The following is a 13,364-nucleotide window of genomic DNA, read 5'->3' on the forward strand; positions in this document are numbered from 1 at the left end:
TGAAACATTGTGGTTGCCTAACAAGAGAGTTTCTTTATTCCCAGGAGCTCTATGCCTGAGATCAAGGCCAAGGCTGATAAGACTCTAACACAGAGCCTCCTTAAGCAAGGCATTGCTACAACAGTCAGGCATCCTGTGTCTTTGCACAGAAACTCCCTAGCCACCAAGAATGCCACAGTCATGAAGTTATCAGAGACCTCATTCCCAAACACAGAACCCTTACACCTAGGCATTAATTCAGAGAATCTGCACCTACTATAGAAAATGTAGGCCCAGCTCTCCATCTTGTCAGTTTAGGAATTGACTTCCTCATGAAGACTCCCAAAGCTCAAATCAAGAATCAATAAATGGGATGGTATCAAACTTTCTTCACAGTAAAGGAAAGAGTTAAGAACATAAAAAGAGAGCATATAGTATGGGAGAAAAATGTTTGTTACCTGCAACACATAGCATCAGTTTCCAAGCTGTACAAAGAACTCAACAAAATCTAACACCAAACAAACAAATAAAAGTACCCCCCCCCAATAACCTTGTCATCAAATGGGCAAAAGAACTGAACAGGCACTTCACAGAAAAAGGAATACAAATGGTCAAGAAATATATGAAAAAAATTCTCAATATCTCTAGCAATTAGAGAAACGCAAGTGAAAGCTACTCTGAGATTTCATCTCACTTCAGTCAGAATGACAATTATTAAAAACACAAGTAATAATGATTGTTGGTGAGGATGTTGGGGGAAAAGTTACACTCATATTTGAAGGTGGTATTGGAAATTGGTGCAATCTGGAAAGCAGTATGGTGATTCCTCAGAAAACTTGGATACTGGAACCAATATTTGACACCTTTATCCCATGCCTTGGTACATACCTAAAGATGTAAAATCAGCATACTACAGTGATGTAGCCACATAAATATTTATAACAGCTCAATTCACAATAGCTAAGCTATGGAACCAATCTAGGTGTCCTTTAACAAATTAATGGATAAATGCAATGTGATATATATATATATATATATATATATATATATATATATACACACACACACACACACAAAATGAGATATTACTCATCCATAAAGAGGAATGAAATATAACATTTGCTGATAAATGAATGGAACTGGAGACTGTCATGCTAAGCAAAATAAGCCAATCTCCTAAAACCAAAGGTCTAATAGTCTCTCTGATATGTGGATGAGGAGAGGAGGATAGAAGTTCATGTATTAGAGAAAGGGGAATGAAGTGAAGTGAAGGGTAATAAGAATAGGAAAGACAGTAGAATGAATTGGATATAACTTTCCTATGTTCATATATGAATACATGGCCAGTGAAACTGGCCTTTAAGGGAAAGTTCTTACTAAGCCCCCGATTTTTTATCAAAAACTCCTAGAGCCAAATATATTTAATTTTTTATTACTTTGGTACTGGGTACTGAGCCCAGGGTGGCTTAACCACTGAGCCACATCCCCATCCCTTTTTTATGTTTTATTTTGAGACAGGGTCTTGCTAAGTCCTTAGGACCTTGCTAAATTGTTGAGGTTGATCTCCAACTTGCAATCCTTTTGCTTCAACCTTCTGAATAATATACAAGTAATAATATCTGGCCCAGATACACTTTAGAATTTGGAAACATTTGTGTTTTAGAAAGAAAACAAATTGCTTTTATACCCAGAGGTAACTGGAGTTGTAAAATATAAAAATTTATAAGTAAAATTTATAAATAAATTGGATAATTCTGAAATCAGTTTTTATATTTATGCATGTAATAAAATTGTAAAATGAAGGATAATATCTAAAGTAGACATTGATAAATATGGGCTCTATTTTTAAGGAAATATTTCAGTAAAATTCTAAACATACATAGATTTGAACATGTCAAATACTTGTACTTATACATTGAGTAAATACAGATTAATACTGTTTTTTTGAGAAGTGTATATTAATATTGACTTTGCTGGACATTTGATGATGATCCACAGAATTACAGAAGTAAAGAATTCTGTAATTTTGTAATTACAAAATTCTCATATAGTAAAGTATTATAAGATCTGATATCTCTAAAAATATACATGTATTCATTTAAAACAATATTCAGTATAAGAACCTAAAAAATAAAGTAAAATAGGTCAAAATCCTTAATTACATACTACAGATATAAGCAATTTTATTTTTTTCTGTTACAGTAATAAATAGATGATCTGTCTTTACTCTTTTTCAATCTCTATTCTTCCTTCTTTTTCAGAATTCTGAACATGAGTATTATAATCCATTTTATATTTTTATGCTCATTTTTGAAATCAAGTGTTTTATATATAATATTCTTCATTTAATTTTTATATAGTTCATTAGACTGATGACCTTTAACCATAACCATTATACTAAGCCTCATCCCTTTTCAATTTGTTTGGTGCTATTTCTAAATGGCTTCAGGATCCCAACCCAGGAACTCCTGGGACCAAATTCTGAAGGAGTTGCTTGCTCCTTTTGAAAGAAGAGTCAACTCATTTACCCAAGCTTAATTTTCCCATCTCTAAAGTATAGATAATAATTTTCTTCAATGTCTGAAGTAGGGTAAGTTGAGATGATGCAAGTAAGCATTTTTGTGTAACTGCTGAGCTAACTCAAGAAAAATTAGGGTGGTAAAATGATGGCTGTTAGACTACTAATGTTTTGTCATTTATTTTAGGTATTTGTTTCTTTTAAAAAATATTTTCTTATTTTATGATTTTTTTCTCTTATAAACAGAATTTAACTTTTAATTCTATCATTTTCTGTTGTTTTTAAAATTGCATTTTCAACATAGTATTTAATACAATTATGTTTTCTGGAAATCTTATTTTTAAAGGACTGATTTAGGGAAAATGAAAATTAATTTTTTTGGATTAATAATTTATTTTTATTTTTTATTAGTTGCTCATGAAAATACAATGATCTTGACATATCATATATTTGATTCAAATAGGGTATGAATTCTCATTTTTCCATGTGTACAGATTACAGGATCACATTGGTTATACATCCATGTGTATACATACAGTAATCCTAGTGTCAGTTGTATTTTGCTTCCCTCCCTATCCCTCCACCCCTCCCCTCCCCTCCCATCACTTCTCTCTACCTATTTTATTGTGACACTTATCTCTCTCTTTTTTTCTTCCCTTCACCCTCAAACCATTGTATATGTATTTTGTGTAACCCATGAGGGTCTCCTTCCATCTTCTGTGTAATTCCCCTTCTCCCTCCCATTCCCTCCCACCTCTCTTCCTTGTTTCGTGGTAATCTTCTTCTCATGCTCTTCCTCCCTACTCTGTTTTGAGTCACCTCTCTTTTATAAGAGAAGACATACAGCATTTGTTTTTAGGGATTGGCTAACTTCACTTAAGATTTACAGACTGTGCATTTTGCCTACTTTTATGTATGCCACATAATTTTCTATAAAAGAACTCTATGAAAATGCCTTAAATAGATGGAAGGTATTTTCTTGTTATTCAATAAAACATCAATTTTATAAAAACACAATACTATTTAAAATATTCTAGCTTTAAAACATGTGACTTTATGGTATGAACATTTACTTCCACACCAGTTCCATGCTACTCCTCTCCTTTAAATCTCCTTTCCCTGTCTGACATTTTATTCCATATGCATTATTGAACTATGTCAAATTACAGAAAAATTTATTGTTATTTTCAAACTTTACATAAAAAATTTTAATCCACTCAAGTTTTTTTTTTAATAATTAAATTAACTTGAATTATTACATTGGTGACCTAAACATGTTGTTATACTTATACCTATGCATTTGTTTTTTAAATTTTTTTTAAAATTTGTTCTAATTAGTTATACATGATAGCAGAATGCATTTCAATTCATTGTACACAAGTGTAGCACAACTTTTATTTTCTCTGGTTGTACACAATGTAGTTGCACCACATGTGCAATCATACATGTACCTAGAGTAATGATGTTCATCTCATTTCACCATTGTTCCTGCCCCCATGTCTCTTCCTCTTCTCTCCCTCCCCTTTGCAAAATTAAACCTCCACCCCCATTATGCATCAGCATCCACTTATCAGAGAGAACCTTCGGCCTTTGATTTTTTGGGCTTGGCTTACATCGTTTAGCATTATATTCTCCAACTCCATCCATTTACCTGCAAATGCCATAATTATATTCTCTTTTAATGCTGAGTAATATTCAATTGTGAATATTTACTACAGTTTCTTTATCCTTTTATCTGTTGAAGGGCATCTAAATTGGTTCCACAGTTTAGCTATTGTGAATTGAGCTACTATGAACATTGATGTGACTGCGTCACTATAGTATGTTGATTTTAAGTCCTTTGGTTATAGACTGAGAAGTGGGATAGCTGGGTCAAATGGTGGTTCCATTCCAAGATTTCTAAGGAATCTCCATACTGCTTTACATAGTGGTTGCACGAATTTACAGTCCCACCAGCATCCTCCCCAACACTTATTATTACTTGTATTCTTGATTATTGCCATTCTGACTGGGGTGAGATGAAAACGTAGTTTTAATTTGCATTTCTGTACTTTCTAGAGAAGTTGAACATTTTTTTATATATTTGTTGATCAATTGTATATCTTCTTCTGAGAAGTGTCTGTTCAGTGCCTTAGCTCAATTATTGATTGGGTTATCTATATTTTTAGCGTTAAAGTTTTTGAGTACTTTTATATATCCTGGAGATTAGTGCTCTATCTGATGTGTGTGTAATAAAGATGTTCTCCTACTCTTTGGGAACCATGTTCACATTATTGATTGTTTCCTCTGCTGAGAAGAAGCTTTTTAGTTTGAATTCATCCCATGTATTAATTTGTGGTTATATTTCTTACATTTTACGAGTATGGTTAAGGAAGTCAGAACTTAATCTGACATGATGAATATTTGGGCCTACATTTTTTTTTGTATTAGGTGGAGGGTCTCTGATCTAATTCCTAGTTCTTTGATCCACTTTGAGTTGAGTTTTGTGTATGGTGAGAGATAGGTGTTTAGTTTCATTTTGCTGCATATGGATTTTCAGTTTTCCCAGCACCTGGTTAAGAGTGCTATCTTTTCTCCATTGTATGTTTTCAGTACCTTTGTCTAGTGTGAGATAACTATATTTATGTGGGTGTGTCTCTGTGTCTTCTATTCTGTACCCTTGCTGGGTCACCTCTTTCTTTTCTCCTATTAACAGCCAACTTCTCCAACTCTATAGGTACCTCTCTTACTCTGTAGGTACCTCTTTTGCCTCTCTCCTGCCTCTGCAACAAGATGGTGGCTATTAGCACACCTAGCAGAAATACCTGGGGTGTAACCAAGCCTACAGGGACCTTGGTGATGGTCTTCTGGGTCCTGGCTATTGTCCCTAGATGCAATGGGCCACATCCATAGTTGGTGGCAGGGTGGAGTCAAACCTGTAAGTATCTTGGTGTTGAGTTTCCAATCACTGGCTAGTGTCCTAAGATAGAATCTGCCATGCCTGAAGATGGTGGTGGAAGCAGTGGGGGTAACTTGAGATGACATTGAAGGTATCCCAAGAGTGTGGCAACCATTTTAGAGATGGGACTCAATGCGCAAGCTGAATGATGGCTTTGGGCTGCCTGTTTGGAGACGCAGTGCTGTGATGTGTGGCATGATCCTCAGCCAGTGGGCCATCTTGTACCTGGGCCTGGGCTCCTGTGGGTTGGTAGTGTGGTCCAGCACCTGGGCTTGGGCTCCATGCTGGTTGGTGGTGCTGTCCTTCCTGGGCTTGCCGGGTCTCTGTACAAATTGATGGGGCTGTCCTGGGCCTGCCTGGTTTCCACAGGGATGGGCAAGATTGTACTGGGCCTGCTTTGGCTCAGAGGGGGTCGGTGGGGCTATCAGGGCCTGATTTGGCTCTGTGGAGATGTTCCGGGCTGTCCTGGGCTCACCTAGTCCCCAAGGGGATCAGCGAGACTTTCCTAGGCCAGCTTGGGCTTTCCTTGTTTCCCCACAGATTGACTGGACTGTCTGGGCTTGCCTGGTCTCCTGTATTTGTCTTTTAATTGCTATTGTGTATGGAATTCCTTTTTAATGTTTTTAATAGTGCATTGTAGTTATATATAATAGTGGGCTTCATTTTAACATGTAAATAGTGGCATTAGAGCAGATTATGCTAAGTGAAGCTAGTCAATCTTTAAAAAACAAATACCAAATGACTCCTTTGATATAAGGGGAGTTAACAAGGACAGGGTAGGGACGAAGAGCTTGAGAAGAAGATGTACATTAAACAGGGATGAGAGGTGGGAGGGAAAGGGAGTGAGAAGGGAAAGTGCATGGAAATGGAAGGCGATCCTCAGGGTTATACAAAATGTCATATAAGAGGAAAGGAGGGGTAAGACAAGAGAATACAAATGGAAGAAATGATTTACAGTAAAAGGGGTAGAGAGAGAAAAGGGGAGGGGAGGGGAGGGGAGGGGAGGGGGGATAGTAGAGAATAGGACAGACAGCAGAATACATCAGACACTAGAAAGGCAATATGTCAATCAATGGAAGGGTAACTGATGTGATACAGCAATTTGTATACGGGGTAAAAGGGGGAGTTCATAATCCACTTGAATCAAACCGTGTAATATGATGTATTAAGAACTATGTAATGCTATGAACGACCAATAAAAAAAAAAAAAAAAAAACATGTAAATAGAATTCTTTTTTTTCCAATGCCATTTTTTGATCTTGACATATCATACATTTGAATAAGATGGGGTACAATTTCTCATTTTTCTGAGTGTACAGGTTGCAGAATCACATTTGTCATGCAGTCACGTATATACGTACAGCAATAATAAAGTCTATTTTATTCTGCTGTCCTTCCTTTCCCCCCTTTCTCTCCCTTTCCCTCCCATCACTTCACTCTACCCAAACTAATGTGACACACTTCTTCTTTTTTTTCCATTCAGAAGTTTTATGATCTCAGAGGCAGAAGTATCAATCATACTTTTATGTGTGTGTGTGTGAAATAACAAAAATCAATGCAAAGACATTCTTTTATTTTTTGTTACAGTATTTTTATTCTTCATGAACCTCTTATCCTTCTTTCTCACCTAGCTTCCCAAAACAGCAAAGTATCAGGATACAAGATCAACATACAAAAGTTAATAACTTTCCTATGTACTAATAATGAATCTGCAAGAAAGAAATCAGGAAAACAATCACATTCACAATAACCTCAGAAAGAAAAAAAATGAAGAAAAAAATTTAGTAATATATTAGAATATGGAAAGGCCTCCTATGTCCTTGGATAGGGAGAATGAATGGTTATACTACCATTATTGTTACACAGATTCAACAAAATCCCCATCAAAATACCAATGACATTCTTCCCAGTAGAATTTGAAAACAGTAATTGGATAAGAATTCTATAACATATATCTTTAAAAAGAATTGTTTTGTAGTTGTAGATGGACATAATACCTTTATTTTATTTATCTATTTTTATATAGTGCTAAGGATCCAACCCAGTGCCTCACACATGCTAGGCAAGCATTCTTCCACTGAGCCATAACCCCAGCCCCTATAACATCTATCTTACATCTATGTTAAAAATCAAGTGAAATTAAACCATTAAAGACAACAGTAACAAAAATAATGTAAAATTTGTATGATTATATATAATCAGTGAATATATTCCTGGAAAACATATTATTGAAAAATTCATAAGCTTTGTAACAAAAATGCAAATACCAGAAATTTCAACATGTCACATAACTATATTTCAAATTAGTGAGGAAATATCATTTAATGGGACAAACGATGATTCATCAAAATAATGAAAATATTAGATTTCTGACTTATCAGTTCAACTAAAATATACATGAGACAATCAAATATATGAGGATTTCACTGCAAACAATGAATCTCACAGAATAGGGATAAAATATAGACAAATACTTTTAAAAAGGTATTCTTAATGCAGATTAAAGGCCATAGTGATGTGTAATTTTTTTTTAAAGAGAGAAGGAGAGAGAGAGAGAGAGAGAGAGAGAGAGAGAGAGAGAGAGAGAATTTTTAATATTTATTTTTTTAGTTATTGGCAGACACAACATTTTTGTTTGTATGTGGTGCTGAGGATGGAACCCGGGCCGCACACATGCCAGGCGAGCGCGCTACCCCTTGAGCCACATCCCCAGCCCCTGATGTGTAATTTTTTACCCAGCTGATTAGAAAACAAAAATAATCACTGAATTGGAATGATTGGGGATATTCTTGTTCACTGACATAATGGGAAATAGATTTTTTAACTCTTTAAAATACAAAATTATGACTCATAATATCAAAAGGTCCTTATTAAATATATAATAATGTATTCATTCATTAATTATAAAACATATCTAATTATAAAAATATTTTATTTCAGAAATTTATAATATATGGTAAAATTATAAACAAATCTAATGTATATAAATGTGGAATATATTCAAATAATTTGGTCTACCCTTATAATGGAATATTTGTGAGACACTGATGTTATGGTTAATATTTACTGACATTGAAAAAGTTTATATTTGTTAGTGAAAGTAACTGGTTACAAAAGAGACAATTGGTACAAAATAATTACAAAATTATTTCCCAATTATGTAGCTAATTTTTAACAGCAATGACAATGACTTCACCCACAGCACCATAGCAATGAACAGAAGAACATTTACAATTGAGAAATCTGAATATTGGTAAGAGAATTTTTCTGACAGGAAAAACAAACAATGTCCCATGGAGAAATGCCTTCTTTTATGTGTCTCCCTTGAGAGAGCACAGTTCTGGACATTAATCAACTACATGATAATTAGAAACATGGAAATACAGATCCCAAAGTCTTGAGAGAATCCATATCCTATATGTTTTTTATTTATTCGAATATGATTTTCTCCAGGGAAAATTGCTCAAGTCATATTTACTTTCACCTGGATATTGGGCAGTGATGTTCACTCCAGGAGAGAAACTCAGTTATGCTAGAGTCATGTCAACAGTGATATTCTCTACATGTGGATGAATGTGAAAAGGAGAGGGGGATGTCCTAGAGAATGTGAGTAACCCTCTACCTGTCTCATATCACCACATCTTTGTCCAGTAACTACTGTCATCACCAACTTAGTCAGCTACTTCCCTGACTAGGTCACCGTCTCTCCCTTCAGGAGTCCTTTTGGAGGTCTGTCCTCTGCATGTTCATTCAAAATAATTGTGTTCATACCACACGAACAATCAGAAAAAGGTGTAGGGGGGAATAAAGTTCTTGGTCTTTTTGCCAAAAGTAAAAGGATTTTCTTATAAATAATACAGTATAAGTTATAGACAACACCTGTTGTTTGATTTTATACCAGACACAATTCATAATTATTTACTGTTTTTACTAATGGAAATTGCTAATCCTAATATTTCTGCATACTGTACCAGTTAACACTATAGATATCAAAATAGGAACTAAGTACCTGGTCTACTGCTATATATTGTTTGCACAGATTGGTGCTATCCTTGAGCTCCCCTTCTCTGGATAATTTTCCAAATAGCACTCTATAGTTCATATTTAAGATTTTAAAGGATAGCTTTTTAGTATTCTGTTTTGAAATCTCTCTCTTTCTCTCTTTTTCTTTCTCTCTCACACTGATCACTCTCCTTCCGAGGTTCTCTTCAGTGACTTCAAGCCACAAGTTATACTTGAACTGTGGACAAAGCAAATTTCTATATATCTTGCTTCAGAAGTATGAGCTGGTTCTCATCAGATTGGATAGAGAAGAGTTATTCTTCAGTATATTCAGGATAAAAAATAGAGTATATGATGGGTAGAGTGGAAAGCTCTTTTTGAAATATTACTTATAATCCAAATGTTTAGAGTATTATAATAGGAAGATATAAGAGGAATAATTAGATGATTTTGATTTCATTCAACTTTTTTGTAGACTCATAAGCACCTACATTAATATTATTTCTTTATATAAAATTAAATTGCTGGTTTGTGCAATTATTCCACAATGTATACATATATCCACAATGTATACCACAATGTAAACATCATGTACATGATAAATATATTCAATTTTATTTGTCAACTATAATCCAGTAAAGCTCTAAAAACTGCAAATAATGTGAGATATGAATGTGTATACTGTATTAATTTCAACAGGAGTTTCTGGATTTTGTGTTTGAACTCTGGCAAAGGGAAACAAATTAAAAATTTATTTCTAAAGTTTCTTTGAAATGTAACATCCTATCAAATTATTTGATTTTAAGATTTGGTACAAAACTAGAAAATTGGTAATTCCTGAATTTCCATCTATAAATAAATTCATATTTAATAAGACATTATATTCTAAGAGTTCAAATTTAAGATGATTCTAAAGTTTTAAAATTATATCATTGTGTTATTTGCTTGAGGCAATGGAAATAACTTATGCTTGCATTAGCTCTGAGTATATGTTTAAACTACTGAAATAGTTACTTTAGTGACTAAAAGTAAAAAAAAAAAAACACTAGTCTGAGACAAATTTCCATCTTATGTTAAGCAGCATTAGGAATATGCAGAATGTGGAATATACATAGCACAAGATTCAGGCTTTCTGAGTAGAATTCTTCATTAGCTATGCACATTTAGCTCCAGAATTTAAAGGGTTAAAACTTTATTTCTCCCATTCCAGACACATTTAACTCTTGGAAACATAAAAATGTTTAAGTAAAACAAAAAATTGATCCTTTAGTATTACTAAAAGGAAATGATTCTAGAGGATGCTATCCTGAGAGCAGAAAAATTGGGAGCACAGATGATAATATCATAAAAAAAAATCAAGTGAATAGGCATGGGGATCTGTACTGTGATCCAACTTAATTTATTAAGTACAACAATGAAAGTGAGTTGAAAAAGATATGTTTTGCCTTTTCATGATTTTGAAAATTTTCAAAATTTTGAAAACCTAGTTTTTTTAAAAAATTGATTATAGTCTTCCCCTAATTTTTATCAAAAACATCTCATGATTATCTGTCTCAACAAATGGGCACATCCAAGTTTGTGTGTCTGTGTGTTTTCAGATGTTCATATGACTTATGTTTTTTTTTCCCATTACCTTTAAGAGATAAAAGATTTTATGTAAGTATTCTGAAGTAAAGAAAGTACAGCACTATTTAGTTCCCTTTATGTTGAAACTTATGAGGGTCTAACCCTTTATCATGCTGCTCAGATAATTAAATTTAAGAAGCATCATTATAATCCATCTTGTCGGTAAGACGACAAAAAAAAAAACATAAGACATATAATACAATCCATTTATTTTCCTGATCAATTTCTTGACTTTCATTCACTATTTTTGCACTACAATTTCAATTTATTATGAACAATAATCACTGAAAATCCATTCAATGATGATTTTAAATTACTGTCAGCATTTGTCTGTTACTTTGTTCCTACTTTTAACAGACTTAAGTAGCCACTTGTTATGGTTTGGATATGAAGAGTCTCCCAAAAGCTGTTAATGCAAGAACGTTCAGAGGTGAAAGGATTAGATTATGATAGCTATAGCTTCATAAATAGATTAATCTATTTGAAGAATTAATCATTTGAAAGGTCAACTGTACTGGGTGGTGACTGTAGGCCAGTGGGGTGTGGCTGCAAGTAGATCACTGGGAATATGCCCTTGAGGATTATATGCTGTCCCTCTGGCTCCTCTCTGTCTCTCTACATCCCAGTCACCATGAGGTGAGCAATTTCCTCCACCATGCTCTGCTTCCATGATGCTCCACCTCACCTCAATCCCAGAACTATGGAGTCAACTGACCATGAACTGATCCTCTGAAACTGTGAGCTCCAGATCAACTTTGCCTAAATTGTTATTGTCAGATTTGAGTGGTATGTTAGTCAGATTTTTGTCACTCTGGCCAAATGGAAGCTTTTCCTAAGTAGATTATCTTTAATAATAAATTTGACTTGTAAGGGAAAGAGACAGTTTCATGAAGAAAAGGAGGTATCAAATATTTACTGGGACAAAAAATGACAGAAAAATGCCTTTGCATTTATTAATGTCTTTTTTAATAATTATCTTTTCTTCTTTGTATAATTTCACTGGTTAAAAACCTTATCTAAGAGTTTATCTCAAATATTGTAGGTAAATAGTAATAATAATACTTCCCTAGATTGAATTTCTATTTTTCTCTTTTGCCTTTGAAGACTGATGGAAGAAAACAATGAAACCTCTGAGGGAGGTTTTATTTTGCTTGGATTCTCAGACCAGCCCCAGTTGGAAATCATCCTTTTCGTGGTAGTTTTGATATCCTATCTTCTGACCCTTGTGGGCAACACAACTATCATCCTGGTCTCCTGCCTGGATTCCAAACTCCACACACCTATGTACTTCTTCCTCACTAATCTCTCCTTTCTTGATCTTGCCCTCACTACCAGCATCGTGCCCCAGCTGTTGTGGAACCTGAGGGGACCAGCCAAGACTATCACATCCACCGGCTGTGTCCTACAACTCTACGTGTCCCTTTCCTTAGGTTCCACTGAGTGCGTTCTCCTTACTATCATGGCATTTGACCGCTATGTGGCTGTCTGCAGACCTCTCAACTACACGACTGTCATGCACCCATCATTCTGCAAGGCCCTGGCAGGAATAGCTTGGCTCAGTGGAGTGGGAAACACTCTGATCCAAAGCACCATCACCCTGCGGCTTCCTCGATGTGGACACCGTCGTCTCCACCACTTCTTGTGTGAAGTGCCTGCCATGATCAAGTTGGCATGTGTTGATATCCATGCAAACCAAGTCCAGCTTTTTGTGGCTACATTAGTTCTCCTCCTCCTTCCCATGGCATTGATATCTGTCTCCTATGGATTCATTGCACATTCTGTGATAAAAATTAAGTCATCCCAAGCTTGGCGCAAGGCTCTAGGGACCTGTGGCTCTCATCTACTAGTGGTGGCCCTTTATTTTGGGACCAGCTCAGTCATATACATCCAACCACAGAGATCCTTTGGCCACAGCCAGGGCATGTTCCTCACACTCTTTTATACTGTTGTGACTCCCACCCTCAACCCCCTCATATACACCTTGAGGAACAAGGATGTGAAAGGAGCCCTGAGGAGACTGCTGAGGAGAGAGCAACATTTCTAATGGACGTTTTGTACTGGAGACTTATTGAAGAGACATAATATTAAATAACCATTCCCTAATGTGCAGTGCATGTGTGGCTGCATTTACATACAGTGTGGCCCATACTGTGTCAAAAAAGAACATTTTGATTCAATTTCTATAGCACATGAAAACTCACATATGTGTCACAAATATTTTCCAAATTGTCTCATTAAATATATTTAAAAGGTTGAAGTATATAGAAAGAGTGGAAGACTTTCCCACACATAAATACATAT

At 35.0% G+C, this 13,364-nt stretch overlaps 1 protein-coding gene across 1 annotated transcript; it reads left to right on the forward strand.

Moving 5' to 3' along the window:
- The first annotated feature begins 12,171 nt into the window (after positions 1-12,171).
- LOC113200089 (olfactory receptor 2G3-like) lies at positions 12,172-13,107 on the forward strand. The gene has a single exon (XM_026413378.2). It carries the CDS (start codon positions 12,172-12,174, stop codon positions 13,105-13,107), a length of 936 nt encoding a protein of 311 aa, XP_026269163.2.
- Positions 13,108-13,364: the final 257 nt, after the last annotated feature.

The sequence above is a fragment of the Urocitellus parryii genome, chromosome 8 (genome assembly GCF_045843805.1).
Source record: "Urocitellus parryii isolate mUroPar1 chromosome 8, mUroPar1.hap1, whole genome shotgun sequence".
Taxonomy (NCBI): Eukaryota; Metazoa; Chordata; class Mammalia; order Rodentia; family Sciuridae; genus Urocitellus; species Urocitellus parryii.